At 53.8% G+C, this 12,751-nt stretch overlaps 1 protein-coding gene across 1 annotated transcript; it reads right to left on the reverse strand.

The window, feature by feature from the left end:
- Positions 1-10,646: 10,646 nt before the first annotated feature.
- Positions 10,647-11,904, reverse strand: LOC125103665 (ras-related protein Rap-2c-like). The gene has a single exon (XM_047735360.1). The coding sequence runs from the start codon at positions 11,799-11,801 to the stop codon at positions 11,199-11,201; it is 603 nt and encodes a 200-aa protein (XP_047591316.1). The 5' UTR covers positions 11,802-11,904; the 3' UTR covers positions 10,647-11,198.
- Between the last annotated feature and the right edge of the window lie 847 nt (positions 11,905-12,751).

Genomic DNA, 12,751 nt, shown 5'->3' on the forward strand with positions numbered 1-12,751 from the left:
AGGACGGACTCGTTCAGGGGGCTCCCCCCACCTCCTGCGGACTCCTGAGAGCCCCGTACCCTGCCAGACTCATGTCAGGGCAGCCCGTCCTGGTGCACCCTGGCTGGGGATGCCCTGGGGGTGGGGGGCTGGAAAAAGTCCGAAAGAGGGAACCACAGGGAAAGGAAGCAGCCAAGGGTTCGCCCCTCCCCCAGCCAAGGGTTTGCCCCTCCCCCAGCCAAGGGTTTGCCCCTCCCCCAGCCAAGGGAAGGAGCGAGCTGAACTAGCAAGGGTCACATGGCTGCCAGTCAGAAGTTGACCCCAGTAGGATTAAATTTAAATATTTGTTTCATTTTTAAAAAAGGAAAAAGGAGGAACGAAAACATTCTGGAAGGGCGTAGACAGCTGCTCAGGGCCACCTTTGGGGTTGCTAACAGCGCCCTATTCCCTGCATCTCGGGTCCAGATGGGAGTGTGGTTCTGCCAACTGTGCGCCCTCCCCGCAGAGCTGGGGGTGGGAACGGGGTGGGGCTGAACCCCTGGCCCCTGCTCTTTGCGGCAGACGGGTAAGGTCATGGGGGGGGCGCTTTCTGAGCAGGTTTCAGTGCCTCCTCCCAGCTGCCTAGATGGGGGCGGCTGGGACAGCGGGGACCGGCGGGAACTGGCGGGGACTGGCGGGGACGTTAGCAGCAGAAGTGGCTCTGTGTGTGGCCCGGAGCCTGGGATGGCCACTCTGGTGGTTCCATCAGCTCCTGACTCCAGGGTCAGGTGCACGGGCCGACCCTTCCCTACCCCCAAGACACCAAGAGCCTCCTCCTCTAACTCTTGCAGAAGTTTGATAAGCACCTGATTGTCTATGAAGTCAAGCCCTGCGAGATCACCCACAGCGGCTCTGTCGCCTGCTCCCTGCCCGCCACGCGATTTGCTATCGGAAGTGGTGTGGCCTTCCACAGACGAGCCGTGGGCAGCACCAGTGTCCTCCAGCTAAAGCCCACAGGAACAGCTGTTGTTGAGCCGGTGAGGGAGCTCACACCCTGGGGGCCCTGGCGTGTCTCAGCGAGAAGGAACTAGAAAGCACTTGGATTCAGGCTCGTAGGAGGTGACTTTAGTGCCGGTTCAAGAAAGTAGGGTTTTGCTCTGGAATGGATGCTGTCGGGAAGTGGGGGGCATTTCAGGACAGACTATGGTCGTAGTACGTCTTATCTAGAAGGAGGGGAGGCTGCACGGTTGACCCTTGAACAACATGGGTTTGGACTGTGTAGGACCGCTTGGACATGGATAGTTTCGATAGATACAGTCCAGTGCTGTGAACTGTATTTTCTCTCCTTTACGATTTTCTTACTAACATCCTCTTTTCTCTGGCTTATTTCATGGTGAGAATACAGCTTACACTACATGCAGGACAGCAGCTGAGCATTGTTTCTGTCCTCGGTGAGCCTTCCCGGCAACTGGAGGCTATCAGCACTGGGGGAGTCGTAAGTCCTACGTGGATTTCCAACTGCACGGCTGGGTGTCTGCACCCCCAAACCTCACGATGTACAAGGGTCAGCTGTAACTGGTGAAAAGCAGTGGTCACTAATAGAAACCATGAGAGGGGGCGTGTTCGGTCAGATCTGTGGTTTTGGAATTATTCCTATTTCTGTCCATATTCAGACATGATTCCCAAGGGCTCCGTGTGTCTTGTTTTTTTTTTTTTTAAGATCTTATTTATTTACTTGACAGAGATCACAAGTAGGCAGAGAGGCAGGCAGAGAGAGAGGAGGAAGCAGGCTCCCTGCTGAGCAGAGAGCCCGATGCGGGGCTCGATCCCAGGACCCTGAGACCATGACCTGAGCGGAAGGCAAAGGCTTAACCCACTGAGCCGCCAGGCACCCTCCATGTGTCTTGACCCATCCCGGTCACAGAGCGGCCTTGTCTCGCTGACGTTGGGATCCTCTGAGATTGTTTCTGTGCAGCAGGAGAATGCCACGATCTCGCTGTGAGGCCCGGCTCCAGCTCCCCCATGGCCGTGACAGCGAGTAGGCATATACGCAGACTGGGAGGCTGGGGGGCCCTGAGCGACCACGGTGAGATCTTTGGTGCCGGGTATCTACAGAGTCTGTCCATATGGTGCTGAGGGGCTGGTCTCTCACCTTCTCCAGCTGCATTTTGTCCTCGCCCACAATCCAAGCCTATGACCTCACAGTGAGGTCTTTATGACCAGCTGTTTGAGAAGGAAAAACCTTGATCCTGGTGTACAGATGGTCCAGAACTGGATGGCTCAAGCATTCATGTGGTGGCCTGAAAGGACAGAGACGAAGGAAAATCCTCTCAGTGGTCATGACTTCAAGCACCGCGTTTGGCCGTTGTCCACCTTGCCTGGCCTGAAAGATGTCCAGAAGTATGACTCTGTGTTGATTCATGGGTGGTTGCTAATGGCTTGGCTGGATCACCAGAGCCTTAGGAAAAAACCACATTGCAAGGTTGGTAACAATATGATCTGGGAGGGCACATGAGGAGGGACCTCTCTGGGCAGACATGGACTGGGAAGACCCTCTGTCATGTGCGAATGCTTGTCCAAAGGCATCTGTTGCCAAGCAGGCTCTCAGGAACCAGCTGGATGGGACAGTCCATTCTGGGACAGCAGCCAGCCATCCAGATGCTTGTGCAATGGCTCATGTACAGAGCGGCCAAGGGGGCAGGGCTGGAGGCTATGTGTGGGCTCAGTGTCCTGGACTTGGCCTTACCAGGTCTGACCTGGACATCATCACCATTGGGAATCTAACCTACCAAGAGCAGAAACGAATGTGGAGCCCCTGACACGGTGCCATTTCCTGGGGGAACAGCTTGGTGGAAGACAGATTACGTTCGATCTCTTCCATCGTGGAAGGAACAGCCATCGGTTCTCACTGGCACAGACATTCAGTCTGGACACGAACTCGCTTTCCCTGCTTGTAACGCTTCTGTCCACTCTACCGCCCGCAGATTTACAGTATGCCTTGTGGACCTTTCTGGTATCCCACAGAACATTTATCAGATAAAGAGATTAATTTTATAGCAAAAGAAGCAAAGCAATGAGTGACACACATGGACTCCTTCAGAACACGCGACCGAGAAAAGGCCTGATGGTCTGGTGAGGACTCAGGTGAGCGCCAGGTGGGAGACGACACTCTGAGAGGAAGGCCCTGCTTCTCACAGGTTGTGACATTATCTAAATGACAGTCATAACACAGTCACTTGTTTATTTGGTGCTGTTTTTCCCAAAGCCCAAATACAGGAATCGGGGAGTCAAGGGGTGGGAGAGGGACCAGCTCCTCTCACTATTATTCCCGGGAACGAAGTGGGATCTTGGTGGCACCTCTTGGTACTTCCATTCCTCTCTCCCTCTGTGTGTCTTTCTCTGTCAAATAAATAAATAAAATCCATTTTAAAAAAAGAAATCCGGGCGCCTGGGTGGCTCAGTGGGTTAAGCCGCTGCCTTCGGCTCAGGTCATGATCTCAGGGTCCTGGGATCGAGTCCCGCGTCGGGCTCTCTGCTCAGCAAGAAGCCTGCTTCCCTCTCTCTCTCTCTCTGCCTGCCTCTCTGTCTACTTGTGATCTCTCTCTGTCAAATAAATAAATAAAATCTTTAAAAAAAAAAAAGAAATCCATTGATGTAACACAGCACACTGACACGATGAAGGGGGAAAACCTGCATGACCACCTCACTTGACCCAAAAATAGTTACTGGACAAATTTCAATATCCTTCCATGATAAAAACACTCCACGAACTACGAATAGAAGGAAACTAAACATAACAGAAGGGATATAGGAGGAGTCCGCAGTGAACATCATACGCGATGATGAGACGAAGCTTTTCCTCTAAGATCTGGAGGAAGGTAAGGAAACAAGCTTTCACCACTTCTGTTCATGATAGTAAAGGAGGTCCTAGCCAGAGCAATTAGGCAAGCAAAAAATAATAATAATTATTATGACCTTCTTCTTTTTTTTTTTTTTAAGATTTCATTTATTTGTCAGAAAGAGAGAGAGAGAGAAAGCGCACAAGCAGGCAGAGAGGCAGGCAGAGGCAGAGAGAGAGGCAGGCTCCCCGCCGAGCGAGAAGCCCGATGTGGGACTCGATCCCAGGGCTCTGGGATCACGACCCGAGCCAAAGGCAGCAGCTTAACCCACTGAGCCACCCAGGCGTCCCTTATTATGACCTTCTAATTGAAAAAGAAGAAATAAAACTATCTTTGTTCTCAGATGACATGATCTTAAATGCAGAAAACCGTAAATATTTCATGTTTTTAAAGATTTCATTTATTTATTTGATAGGGAGAGAGGGAACACAAGAAGGGGGAGTGGGAGAGGGAGAAACAGGCTTCCCACTGAGCAGAGAGCCAGATGCGGGGCTGGATCCCAGGACCCTGAGATCATGACCTGAGCTGAAGTCACAGATGTTTGATGAGTGAGCCATTCAGGCGCCCCTTAAATATTTTATTTAAAAAACCTGTTAGGGGGCACCTGGGTGGCTCAGTGGGTTAAAGCCACTGCCTTCGGCTCAAGTCATGATCTCAGGGTCCTGGGATCGAGCCCCACATCGAGCTCTCTGCTCAGCAGGGAGCCTGCTTCCTCCTCTCTCTCTGCCTGCCTCTCTGCCTACTTGTGTTCTCTGTCAAATAAATAAAATCTTTAAAAAAAAATTAAAAAATTAAAAAAATAAAAAACCTGTTAGTAGTAATAAATTCATAATGTTGCAAGATACAAAATCAGTGCAAAAAAAAAAAATCAATTGCATTTCTATACACTAACAATGAACAATCCAAAAAGGAAATTAGGAAAACAATCCCATTTACAATAGCATCAAAAAGAAGAATATACTGGGATTAAGCCTAACCAAGGAGGTGGAAGACCGTGCGGTGAGGAGAACCAAGCACTGCTGAAGGGAAGAAGATGTCAGTGGAAGTACATTCCACATCCGTGGATGGGCAGGTTAGAGATCGTAAAGATGTCAGAACTACCCGGAGCTTTCTATAAATTCAGAACAATTCCTACCAAAATCTCTATGTCATTTTTTTTTGCCGAAATAGAAAAACTGATCCTAAAATATGTATGGGATCTCAAGGGATCCTGAATAGCGAAAAGCAATCTTAAAAAAAAGAACCACCAAAGCTGGAAGACACACTTCCTGGTTTCAAAACTATTACAAATAGTGTGGGAGTGGCCTAAAGACAGACACAGTCCATGGGATAGAATAGACCCAACCTACGTTTTCGTCAAAACATTTACAACTTCAGATTTGGCAATAACTTAGATATGATGCCAAAGGCACAGGCAACAGAAGAAAAACTGGATAACTGGACTTCATGAAAGTGTTAAGATTTTGTGTGCGTGTCCAAGCACGTGATCAAAAAAAATGTTTTGTATATCATTGTGTATCAAATGTGTATCTAGCAAAGGGCAGACTACAGAATGGGAAACAATATTTGCAAATCATAGATCTGCTAAGAGGTTAATATCCAGAATATACAGAGGACGTCTAATACTTAACAACAAAAAAGCCCACCTGGTTTTAAAATGGACAACGAGTTCGGAGAGGCATTTCTCCAGAGAAGGGATACCAACAGCCAATGAGCATGTGAGAAGAGGCTCAACGTCATTCATCATTACGGAAACAAACAGCACAATGGGACGTCCTCTCACCTACTGGAATGGCTATTATGAAAACACAGACAGACAGAGAGACGGTTACAGCGGTGGTGGGGATGTGGAAAAATCAGAGTGCTTGTGCTCGGCCGGTGTTGGTGGAAATGTGCTACTGCAGAAAACTGTAGGGTGGTTCTTAAAAAGTTAAAAATAGAATTAGCATATGGTCCAGGAGCTCCAGTTCTGGTGTCTATCCAAAGTAGGGTGTTGCAGAGACAGCCGCATACCCATGTCCGAGCACCATTACTCACCGTAGCCAGAAAATGGAAGGAAGCCAGTTCCCATTGAGAGGCCAATGGAGGAGCCTAACATGGTGTATCCATACAGCGGAACGTAGTCATCCTTAAAAAGAAGGGAAATTTGGTCACGTGCTCCAACATGGGTGGAACTTGAGGACGGTCACAGAAAGACAAACGCTGTATGAGTCCACTTGGCGTGAGGTTCCTAGAGTAGTCGGGTTCAGAGAGACAGGGAAATGGTGGGTGCCAGGGCTGGGGTATTGTTTAATGCATATGGAGTTTCAGTTTTGCAAATGAAAAAGTTCAGGGTGGGGGGCACTGTGTGGCTAAGTCAGTTAAGAGTCTGCCTTCAGCTTCAGAGTCCTGGGATCGAGTCCCACACTGGGCTCCCTGGGAGCCTGCTTCTCTCTCTCCCTCTGCTACTGTTTCTCAAATAAATAAAAATTCTAAAAAAGAAAAAAAAAAGACAAGAAAAAGTTCTGGGGCGGGTGATACAATAATGTAAGTACATAAACACCGCTGAACGGTACCCTGAAAAAGAGTTAGGATGGTAAACTTTGTGTTATGTGTATTTTATCACAATTTAAAAATCAACAATGGCCTCATGACCAGTGACAGACAGTGACTGTCACAGCCGTGGATACTTTCCTGCTTGCCTGTTATGGGGCAGGAGTTAGCTAGACGGCAACATGACGGAGGGAGACGGAGCTGGGACTCACTCACTCCCCCACCGCCATGACGGGCTGTGGATATACATACAAAATGGGGGAATGTAGTCTCCCTTGTCTCATCATCTCAAAGTTCACCATTTCGTCATCCTCGTCCAGACGAAGATCAGGGTCCTCAAATACAGTTTCTCTGGGTCTGCAGATCCAGTTAGCTCCCTCCCCACTGCCATGTGCCCCACTATGTCCAGTGGTGGGACTGACACAGGATAACATGTCTAGACACTCCTGGTCAGAAAGGGGGGCAGTGGGAGACACAAAGGAGTCACTGGTCCATAGCAATTCTGAAACCCGGCCAAGAAATCCTTTGGTTAGGTCTTAAGTCCTGGAAATAATCCTCCATTGCTTTGGGCTCTGTCGTCTGACCTCTTTATTTTGCCCTCTGAGCCATCCACCCCCTCCTTTTTAAGATTTATTTATTTTAGCGAGAACGAGCGGGAGGGGCAGAGGAGAGCAGGAGAGAATCTCAGGCAGACTTTGTGCTGAGCACAGAGCCCAGTGCTGGGCTTGTTCCCAGGCCCCTGAGATCATGACCTGAGCTGAAACCAAGAGTCGGTTGCTTAACTGACTGCATCACTCAGGCAACCCCCGACCCCATTTTTTTAAATGAAAGCACATGTTCGCAGCAAAGCAGTCTTCTCAGCCTGCTTCCTTCCAGTAGAATTGTTCAGGGTGGGAGGTTGGGGAAACCAGCATCTCTTTTCCCTTTGAAAGCCTCTGTCCTTTTCTTAGTCCAAGTGAGTGCTGTTTTTGTTGAAAACATTTTTTCCCCAAACCTTGGTGGATCTGTGATTTGGGGTTAACTCCATAAGAGAAAAGATACACCCACAAATCTGTTTGAGAATTGGGTTCACTCCATTGGTGAAAGCCCTGCCCACGAAGGTCTTTGAGATGAGCCCTGCTCTAGCCTGGGCTCCTGGGACGGCTGAGGGGTGCTGTGGGGATTTCCAAGAGGCCCTGTCTCTGGGTCAGAGAATCTGGGACAGAGGATGACTCTGTGTCACGGGCCCATCACATGACTGAATGGCCCTCTGAGCGATCACCTTTGCTCTTTCTGAGGCCTCGACGGTCATACTTGGCTTCACTTGCCAACTTCTCCCAGATCTGACATTCCCCAGGAAGTCATTTCTTAGTTTCAGCGTCTTCTGCCATTTGGAGAAACTGTGAATTCTCAAAACGACCAAGTACTGATTCCTTCTAGTTTCCCAGATCTCTCAATTGGCCTCTCTTTTCCCGCTGTGCTCCAGGCTCAGGAAGAGGCCAGCAGCAGCCTGCAAACCACCTGACAGTCTCGTGGGTGTCAGTGGGCGCACCATTTGCTCTCCACGCTGCTGCAGGCGACACGCTGCTGTTCTCCCTCCCTGGGCAACCTCCCTGGGGGGTCCTGCGAGCCCTGCCGCCCACCAATGGTCTGTCCAGGGTGCGTTCGTGCTCCGCTGACACTCCCCCGAATGCCCCTTGGCTCTGCCCGCCATCTGGTCCCAAGCCGCCCTGGCCTGTGTGGGTATTTGCTCGCCAGGCCCCTGCTCCGCGTACCTGGAGCTGTTAGTAGTGTCTGTTGCTGCAGAACAACTCGCCTTGAAGCTTACCGGGGTAAAACAATAAATGTCTGCAGGCCCGTCAGGCAACTCGAGGCGGCTCAGCCGGGGCCTCTGCTCAGGGGCCCTCACGGGCTGCAGAGAGGGGTGGGCTGTGGGCTGCCTTCATCCCAAGGCTCAGCTGGGAAAGGAGTCTCCTCCCGAGCTCCAGCAGGAGCTGTTGGCCAGTCTTGGACCCCCACTAGGTGCTGGCTGGGACCTCCGTTCCTTGCCACACGGCCGTCTCCACCAGGCCGGTCCCTGCGTGGCACCAGCCTGCCACAGAACGCGGGCTCTGAGAAAGGCTGATCAAGACCGGGGCAGGGAGGGGGCAGTGGTTCGTGATTTAATCTCAGAAGTGACAGCCCACTGCTATGGTCCTGTTATATTCCCGAGAAGACAGCCCCTGGGTCCTGCCCAACCTCTGGAGGAGGGAGCCCGGCAGGGCAGGAGGACCAGAAGGGGGGTTCCCGGGACCCGTCGCAGAGGCTGTCCAACACGGCGACGGAACGAAACCTCGGAGAACTGGGAAGCAAAGGACAGATCCCACAATTTTAAAAGCTGGCAAAAAAGAGCAGGCATCACACTGAAGAGGGAATCCCATGTCATAAAAGCCCCAACAGAGCTCGCAGTGTCACCAGCACTCTGAGTGCCACGCGTGGAAACCGCAACACAGGGAAGACAGGCATCTGCACAGACTTGGCCGCAGACCATTTGGAGCATCCAGAGTGTGTGCGTATGAGACTGTTACAACCATTTGGGAACCGGTTTACCCTTCCCTGGGATGCTGAGCAAGCACAGGGCCCAGGCCCCGGGGCCCAACTGTGAATGGCTTGCAGTAAGACCATCTGCGAGCTCGCACACCGGCTTCCCAGGGCCGGGGCCTTACTCCCCGGGAACATTTGCTCCTTGTCAAGCCATTTGCGTTATCTGGGCCGCTCTTCACTCCAGAGGGACCACAGGCAGCGAGCGCGCCGCAGACTTAGGTTAGAAGTAAGAAAGGTAGGAGGAGAATGAAAATCTAGTGTGTAGGTCTTAAATTTTACCTGTGTGTGCGCACACGTGCGCATACACACCCAGAAACTACTTCAGACCTATTCCTCAGGTCACAGGAGCTGATCACGTGGGCCTGATCATTTGTCATGCCGAACACCCTGGGCCCTGAGCCGAAACGTGGGTCTGACTGGAAGATCTGAGGTGGCCCTAGGAATCTAAAAGAAGAAATGTCTGCTTGTACATTTTTTCCTGGATTGAACCTATTATCCAGAGGCACAGGAATCCAGGGACTCAAGACCTCCCAGGAGGCCTCAGAGCAGGCAGGTGGTGTCAGAAACACAGGCCGGGCAGGCTGGGGGGTCACTCAGCTGGCTGTCCTTGGGGCCCAGCTTCATGCCTGAAAACAGGACGCCATTTGCTCCCTGTGTGCTTTCTCTCTGCACGGCTCAACGCCCAGTCCAGGAGGAGTGTTGGGTTTTTTGCCTCTGTTCCAGCAGAGGAAGGGGCAGCTTTGGACAAAGATAGCTGAGGCCAACAGGGTCTTTTCCCCCAACGCACACACACCTCCACAGGCCCCCTCCCCACCTCCCTGTGTTTGAAATGTCCCCTTAGAGATGGTTCTGGAAAGGGGTGTGAGGAAACACTGCCAGGAGGAGTGACCCCAGAACACAGAGGGTCAGAAGAGGGAGTGGGTCAGCTGTACTTCAAGGGCTCAAACATAAGTGCCCAACACCCCCCGCCCCGAAGTCCCAGGGAGAGAGGAAGAGAGAAAAGACAGGGGACACCCAGGCTGACCCTCTCCCCTGGTGAACTGGCTGTCAGGCACTGTCAGGTTCTAAAATACAAATACTTTTTAGGTTGCAAAAAATCCACACTTCTGTTCACACATCATATGTGATGTCAATAGAATTCCCAGAGCCATGCATAACCATCACTTTATACTTAACGTTCCTGTAATAAAACGAACTTTTTCAGGTCACTGGCACAGTTTTGAGCGTTGTTTCTTTGATTTGTTTTTCTTGCTATTTCTTTTAGAAGATGTTTAAGTGGTAAGGCTAGATTCCTAAATGTGAAAGATTTGTTGTAGCGAGTGAGGCAGAATCGTTAATTTGTGGAAATAGGCACACAAGACTCCTATCAAAGACAGATTCTTAAAGTTATAAAACAACGGCACTTTTAAACTAGTGCATGAAAAGTTTCTTGTCTCGTTTATGGGAAAACTCTATAAAAAGATCCTTACATGGTCTGCTCCTCCATCAGTCCCTGGGTCACTGTGAACTATGCAGGTATCAGACGAGACAGCCTACCTTCTGGAAACTAGAAATACGTGCCAGATGCGGCCATTTTCCCTCTGGTTACCAGCGTGCGAGGCGGATCGTAACCGGGGAGCAGAAACCCTGCATGCAAACCGTAGCTCTGTAGGAACTGTAGCTCTCAGTACTAGAAAGACCGATATTGAAAACGAGCACCTTTTCCGATCCCTTTATTTTCACTCAATTGACAGATGCAACATCGCTGGGATGTCAGTTACGGAAGGGAAGGCCTGGGCGAGCGGCTCCCTCTCCCCTCCCCGGTGCGCACCACCCTTCAAGCCCGCCGCGTGTCATCCCTATATTTAGAAACACGCAGAGGGGAAACAGGACCTCTGCGTTCGAGGCTGCAGGGCCGAGGTAAACACACGAAAACCTCACGGAAGGGGCCGCACCGAGTCTTGGGTTCGCGGCCCTCGTTGTCCAAAAAGGCGGGGCGGGGGCGGGGGGCTCCCGTAACAAACCCCACTTGAGGGAAAGGGCGGCTCTCCACACAGGAAGAAGATCTGGATCTGGGGCTTCCTCCAAGAGGTCAGCAAAGCAGCAAAGCTTCCCCAGCCCCTCGGAGCTCGCAGACGGCGGAGGCGCAGTGGGGGTTGCGAGGGGTAACCCCGGGTCCTCGCCGTAACTTTCTTTCCAAAGCGGGGGAGGCGGCTGAGCTTCGGGAATCAGAAAAGCGCTGGGCGTCCTCGAAGGCAACCGTGGGTCTCAGCCGATGAATCTCTCCGACGACCACGTATCCTGGGCATTGCTGGGGGGCGCCGGGGCCGCCGCCTCGGGCGGGGCCAGGGCCTCCATCTCGCGAACCACCTGCGTGAACACCTGGTCCACCATGAGTTTGCTCTTGGCCGTGACCTCCAGGAACGGGCAGCGCCACTCGCGGGCCAGCGCGCGGCCCCGCGCCGTCAGCACCTGGCGCTCGGCGTCCAGGTCGGCCTTGGTGCCCACGAGCACGAGCGGCACGGCCTTGGGCCCCCGCAGCCGGCCCATGCGCTCCCGCAGCGGCCGCACCGCCTCGAACGAGGCCTCGCTGCACACGCTGTAGAGCACCACGAAGCCGTCGCTGTTCTTGATGTACAGGTCCTTGAGGGTGACCAGGTGCTCGGCGCCCACGGTGTCCACGATCTCCAGCAGCGCGGGCGCCGCGTTCACCTCGATCACCTTGCTGAAGAGCTCCTCCACCGACGGCTCGCACTGCTCCGGGAAGCGGCCGCAGGCGAACTGCGTGGCCAGCGCCGTCTTGCCCACCGCCACGCTCCCCAGCAGCACCACCCGGTAGCCCTTGGCGGGGCGCGGCCCCGGGCCCGCCATGGCCGAGACGCGGCTGGCGGGACGCGGCTGGCGGGACGCTGGGCTGGAGGACCGCGAGGAATGGCGCGCGCGGGCGGGGGCCGCGGGGAGGGGCGGGAGGAGGGGGAGGGGCGGGAGGGGCCGGCGCGGGGGGACAGGGGAGGGCGGCGACGCGGCGACGCGGAGGGGGCCGGAGGGCGGGCGCCCGCTCCCCGGCGCCGGGCAGGGGTGGGCGACCGGGCTGGGGCGGAGCCCCGCCGCCGCCGGGTCAGGGGAGAGCGGCCCGCAGCCAGGACGCGGGTCCCGGGAGTGTGGGCGCCGCGGGCCTCTCCGCCGGGCTCTGAACCCCGGGGTCCGCCCCGCCTCCGGCCCGGAGAGCTGGCGCCGCCCTCCCCACCAGCTCCACGTCCGAGGCCTCCCCTTCCTTTCCCCCGACCTCGCTCCCGGCGGGTCCCCCGGCAGCCCGGCCCTGCTCGGCCTCTCTCCCCTACCCCACTGCACCACCGCCGGGGCCCTCCGACCGTCCCTGCCCCTCTGCGCCCCCTTTCCCCGAATGGCTCCTTCTGTCCGCGAGACTAGAAGGTAACCTGATCCCTTCCATGTCTACCGGGGAAATGCAGGGATTTCTCCAACATTCCGGAGCCAGCCTCGTGGCCGGAAGCCAGACTGGCTTCGTTTTAGGTCCGGCCCGGCGGGTCTGCGCAGCTGGGGCCCCTCTCCGCACTCGGCGGACCCGAAAGAAGGGGTGACTTGCCAGGGAGCTTCGGACGGAGGGCCCCAAGTGACTCCTTGACCCCTCCCTGTGCCTGGAGTTCCTCGAGCCCCTGCCTTTGCTCTGGCCCCTCTGGACCCCTTTGTCGTGGAGCAGCGCCCCAATGAACTTTGTAAAACGTCAGTCACATTGTACTCCACGACTCCAACCTTCCCTGGCTTCGCATCCTGCCCTGCTGACCAGAGAGTAGAGCGACCAC

This window comes from Lutra lutra, chromosome 7 (assembly GCF_902655055.1).
Source record: "Lutra lutra chromosome 7, mLutLut1.2, whole genome shotgun sequence".
In the NCBI taxonomy this organism is placed as follows: domain Eukaryota; kingdom Metazoa; phylum Chordata; class Mammalia; order Carnivora; family Mustelidae; genus Lutra; species Lutra lutra.